The sequence below is a fragment of the Salmo salar genome, unplaced genomic scaffold (assembly GCF_905237065.1).
Source record: "Salmo salar unplaced genomic scaffold, Ssal_v3.1, whole genome shotgun sequence".
NCBI lineage: Eukaryota > Metazoa > Chordata > Actinopteri > Salmoniformes > Salmonidae > Salmo > Salmo salar.
The window spans coordinates 23,642-30,000 of record NW_025547499.1 but is presented as its reverse complement, the minus strand read 5'-3'; the positions used below and the strand labels follow the sequence as shown (position 1 = coordinate 30,000).

Sequence of the window (6,359 nt, the reverse complement as noted above, 5' to 3'; positions counted from 1 at the left end):
AGCCCTGCAGCCAGGACACAGCAAGATGTAAATACTATACTATACTATACTATACTATACTATACTATACTATACTATACTATACTATACCATACCATAATACTATCTACTGCTATACACTACCCTACACATACTATATACTTTATAGAAGAGCAGCCCTGCAGCCAGGACACAGCAAGATGTAAATACTGTACTATACTATACTATACTATACTATACTATACTATACTATACTATACTATACTATACTATACCATACCATAATACTATCTACTGCTATACACTACCCTACACATACTATATACTTTATAGAAGAGCAGCCCTGCAGCCAGGACACAGCAAGATGTAACTATAATACTATACTCTACTATACTATACTATACTATACTATACTATACTATACTATAAATACTATACTATACAATATTATACCGTACTATACTATACCATAACATACCATACCATACTATACTATACTATACTATACTATACTATACTATACTATACTGTACTTTACTATACTATACTATACTATACAATGCTATACCATACTATACTATACGACACTATACTATACTGTAATATACTACACTATACTATACTGTACTATACTATACTATACTATACTATACCACAAATACTATACTGTACAATATTATACTATACTATACTAAACTATACTATACTATACTATACCATGCTATACTACACTATACAGCACTATACTGCACCATACTATACTACACTATACTATACTGTAATATACTATACTATACTATGGCATACTATACAATACTGCACTATACTATACTATGCCATACTATACTATGCTATATTATACTATACTATACCATACTACACTATACTATGCTATATTATACTATACTATACTATACCATACTACACTATACTATGCCATACTATACTATACTATACTATATTGTGCCATACTATACTATACTATACCATGATACTATCTACTGCTATACACCACCCTACCCTACCCTACACTACCCCACCCTACCCTACACTCACCCTACACTACCCTACACCACCCTACCCTACCCTACCCTACCCTAAACTACCCTACACCACCCTACCCTACCCCACCCTACACTACCCTACCCTAGACTCACCCTACCCTACCCTACCCTACACCACCCTACCCCACCCCTTCCCTACACTACCCTACCCAACCCTACCCTACCCTACCCTACCCTACCCTACACTCACCCTACCCAACCCTACCCTACCCTACCCTACACCACCCTACCCTACACTACACTACCCTACCCTACACTACCCTACCCTACACTACACCACCCTACCCTACACTACACTACCCTACCCTACACTACCCTACACTACACTACCCTACCCTACACTACCCTACACTACCCTACACTACACTACCCTACCCTATACTACGCTATAATTCAATATATTACACTATAATATTATATACCACATTATAATACTATATACTACCATACACTATATACTGCACTATGATACCATATAATACTGTGCACTATATACTACACTGTAACACCATATACTACCATACACTATATACTACAATATAATATTATATACTACTGTACACTAAATACTACACTATAATACTATATACTCCATACACTATATACCGCACTATGATACCATATAATGCTGTACACTATATACTACACTATAGTACTATATACTACCATACACTTTATACTACACTATGATACTATATACTACCATACACTTTATACTACAGTATGATACTATATACTACTGTACACTATATACTTAACTATGAACCAATATACTACTTTACACTATATACTGCACTATAATACCATATACTACTATATACTATATACTACATTATTAACATATACTACACTATGATACTATATACTACACTCTGATACTATATACTACACTATGATACTATATACTACACTCTGATACTATATACTACTACACACTATATACTACACTACACATATGCTATACTTTATAGAAGAGCAACACCACACACTGCAACAGGTAAAAACACTACATACTTTCTACTACTGAATTATACTGTACAATACGACACATTGTAGATATTACAGCTCTACGGCAGGTACCAAGCCTCAGCCAATCACTGTGTTGTAGACTGAGCCGGCCAATGAGAAGGTCTCTAAGCAGTCCAGCCGGCCGCCGAGGAGCCAACCACAGTCCACAGAGGAGGAATGTCTCAGCGACAAGAAGAGACAGGAAGACCCTCCCACAGAGACACGCCCTTCTTCCACCTCTCTCCCCCCGTGCCTCCCTTCCCCTTCCCGCACGCCTCTCGTTGATGAAGAGCTCGCCATCACACTGTTTCCTGAAGGTAGGACACACACGCGCACACACACACACACAGACACACACACACACACACACACACACACAGACACACACACACACAGACACACACACACACACACATAGGATTAGAAGAGTGTAATTGGAGAAAAGCAGAAGCTGGACCCAGACAACAGCCCTGACAGAGAACCAGCTTGCATCCTGGGGCTTTACGTTAGAGACCGACTGGGTTTGAACTCAGCACACTTCAAGACTTGGGTCACCAAACCATCTTTGTTACACTTCTGTGTTCTAGTCTCTGTGTTCTGTGTTCTAGTCTCTGTGTTCTGTGTTCTGTGTTCTAGTCTCTGTGTTCTGTGTTCTAGTCTCTGTGTTCTGTGTTCTAGTCTCTGTGTTCTGTGTTCTAGTCTCTAAGTTCTGTGTTCTAGGCTACTGCGTTCTGTGTTCCAGTATCTGTGTTCTAGTCTCTGTGTTCTAGTCTCTGTGTTCTATGTTCTAGACTCTGTGTTCAGTGTTCCAGTCTCTGTGTTCTGTGTTCTAGTCTCTGTGTTCTGTGTTCTAGTCTCTGTGTTCTGTGTTCTAGTCTCTAAGTTCTGTGTTCTAGACTCTGTGTTCAGTGTTCCAGTCTCTGTGTTCTGTGTTCTAGTCTCTGTGTTCTGTGTTCTAGTCTCTGTGTTCTGTGTTCCAGTATCTGTGTTCTGGTCTCTGTGTTCTAGTCTCTGTGTTCTGTGTTCTAGTCTCTGTGTTAAGTGTTCCAGTCTCTGTGTTCTGTGTTCCAGTATCTGGGTTCTAGTCTCTGGGTTCTGTGTTCCAGTATCTGTGTTCTAGTCTCTGTGTTCTGTGTTCTAGTCTCTGTGTTAAGTGTTCCAGTCTCTGTGTTAAGTGTTCCAGTCTCTGTGTTCTGTGTTCCAGTATCTGTGTTCTAGTCTCTGGGTTCTGTGTTCCAGTATCTGTGTTCTAGTCTCTGTGTTCTGTGTTCTAGCCTCTGTGGTCTGTGTTCTAATCTCATTTGTAGTCTCTGTGTTCTGTGTTCTAGTCTCTGTGTTCTAATCTCTGTGTTCTAGTCTATGCGTTCTGTGTTCTAGTCTCTGTGTTCTGTGTTCCAGTCTCTGTGTTCTGTGTTCCAGTCTCTGTGTTCTGTGTTCCAGTCTCCGTGTTCTGTGTTCTAGTCTCTGTTCTAGTCTCTGTGTTCTAGTCTCTGTGTTCTAGTCTCTGTGTTCTAGTCTCTGTGTTCTAGTCTCCGTGTTCTAGTCTATGCGTTCTGTGTTCCAGCCTCTGTGTTCTGTGTTCCAGTCTCCGTGTTCGGGGACAGAGAGCTGGTCCATGTCACGCCTCCTAAAAGCTCTGCCTCCAAGCTGTGTGACTCCACCCCCCTGCCACGCCTGTTGGAACCAACCAGAGAAGGCCAGGTCAGACTGGCTCTGTTGTGTTTGTTATGTATCAGGATTGTGGTCATTTCCATTTCAATTCAGAAAGGAAACCAAATTCCAATTCCAAATGTTCCTCATTGAAAAGAATTGAAGGGAATCCGTGCTCATCGCCACTAAAGTCTTCACTAATAACAGATGAGTTCATGTAACAGCAAAATCATCATTTATACGCAGTGCAAGAACTGAGTTATAACTATACAAAATGGCCGTCCGGTGTACCATCCTGCGACACCGCGCTGAGTTGAGCGTTGTTGGACTGGACACATTTCTGTATTATCGCTACGCAACTACAAAGGATGCCCATTTTTTATAGATCAATGTATCTGATCATCTGCATCTATGGTTTAACAGTGAGCGGATGGTGTCCTTTTCACAGATTTTCATTTTCGTTCAGTTTGATTTTATCACTTTATTCTTTAGTGTCCAGCTTCTGTCTTATGTTGCCACTCTCTGTACAGGTCCGTCCAGTCCGTCTACCGAACTCGCACTCCAATGGGACGGAACTCGACAACAGCCACCTCCTCCGCCACGACGACGACGACGGTTGTCGCGACGACCACGTTCACCATCATCGCCACGGCAACAACGACCGGTTAAAGAAGCTGCAGACGTTCTACTCCTCTATATCTCCCAGGATGATCCTGGAGACTACGGAGGTCCGTCCCTCGGACGGGGAACACCTGGCGGGCGCCATGGAAACGGCCCAAACGGCCCCTCTCCCCCAGCTACGAAATGCTGGGCTGAAGGAGGGAGGAGGGGGAGGAAGAGGGGGGGAAGGTCACATGGGTGGGTCACGTGGTACGGCCGCAGGGCACCACGGGACTGCTGGTCAGCGGGTCCAAACCCCCGGCTTTCCCCTCACATAGACAGCATGCGCTGGTCATCAAGAGCCTTCGCCAGGAGAGGGGGAGGAGAGGAGGAGGAGGAGGAGAGAGAGGAGGAGGAGGAGGAGAGAGAGGAGAGAGAGAAGGAGGAGGTGGAAGAGGAGGAGGAGGTGAGAGAGGAGGAGGAGGAGGGAGGAGTGGAGGAGTAAATCGTAACTCTGTTCAGCTGCGTCAGTCCTTACAGCGTCGAGTAGCTGACCTGAACCTCCCTCTGCTCCCAGCAGCCCCGCAGAGACCCTACTGACCTACTGACCTACTGACCTACTGAGACCCTAGTGACCTACTGACCTACAGAGACCCTACTGAGACCCTACTGACCTACTGACCTACTGACCTACAGAGACCCTACTGATCTACTGACCTACTGACCTACTGAGACCCTACTGACCTACTGACCTACTGAACTACTGACCTACAGAGACCCTACTGACCTACTGACCTACAGAGACCCTACTGACCTACAGAGACCCTACTGACCTACTGACCTACTGACCTACTGAGACCCTAGTGACCTACTGACCTACTGAGACCCTACTGAGACCCCACTGACCTACTGACCTACTGAGACCCTACTGAGACCCTACTGACCTACTGACCTACTGAGACCCTACTGACCTACTGACCTACAGAGACCCCACTGACCTACAGAGACCCTACTGACCTACAGAGACCCTACTGAGACCCTACTGACCTACTGACCTACAGAGACCCCACTGACCTACTGACCTACTGACATACTGAGACCCTACTGACCTACAGAGACCCTACTGACCTACTGACCTACAGAGACCCCACTGACCTACAGACCTACTGACCTACTGACCTACAGTTCCTACTGACCTACTGACCTACAGAGACCCTACTGATCTACTGACCTACTGACCTACTGAGACCCTACTGACCTACTGACCTACTGACCTACCTACCTACCTACCTACCTACCTACCTACCTACCCACCCACCTACCTACCCACCTACCTACCTACCTACCCACCTGCCACCACCCACCCACCTACCTACCTACCTACCTACCACCCACCATGCCCACCTACCTACCTACCCACCCACCTACCCACCTACCTACCTACCTACCTATCTACCTACCCACCTACCTACCTACCCACCTACCCACCTACCTACCCCACCCCACACACTGAGACCCCACCCTACCCACCTGCCTACCTACCTACCTACCACCTACCTACCTACCTACCCACCTGCCTACCTACCTACCTACCCACCTACCTACCTACCTACCTACCTACCTACCTACCTACCTACCTACCTACCTACCTACCTACCTACCCACCTACCTACCTACCTACCCTACCCTACACACTGAGACCCTACCCTACCTACCTACCTACCTACTCAGTGTCTGCACAGCCACGTTGTAGAATACTGGACCTCGTACTTCTCGAATTCTCAGCACGTGTGAAGGACTTTCACTATTCGACATCACATTCACATCAACGGCATGTATGTGGAGCCACATGCAAACCGCTCAACGGGCCGCAAGTCTATTTCTGCTCGGTGAACGACAGAAACACGACTGATCCTGTTGACTTGGTCAGGAAGAGAACCACATTTCAACCAGCTACTGGTCTATAGTGCCAAAGGATTACGGTTTACCATGAACAAGGCGCTCTTCAGTCATGTCATCAAGTGGAACCAGGTAGAACCAGGTAGAACCAGGTAGAAA

At 45.3% G+C, this 6,359-nt stretch overlaps 1 protein-coding gene across 1 annotated transcript in view; it reads left to right on the top strand.

Moving 5' to 3' along the window:
- The window catches only part of LOC106608378 (hormonally up-regulated neu tumor-associated kinase), a 13,267-nt gene extending 7,689 nt beyond the window's left edge, over window positions 1-5,578 (top strand). The window contains exons 5-7 of the mRNA XM_045711304.1: window positions 2,152-2,368; window positions 3,616-3,752; window positions 4,232-5,578. Coding sequence (XP_045567260.1) covers window positions 2,152-2,368; window positions 3,616-3,752; window positions 4,232-4,639 — 762 coding nt within the window. The 3' untranslated portion in view covers window positions 4,640-5,578. The remainder of the gene's footprint in view (window positions 1-2,151; window positions 2,369-3,615; window positions 3,753-4,231) is intronic.
- Window positions 5,579-6,359: the final 781 nt, after the last annotated feature.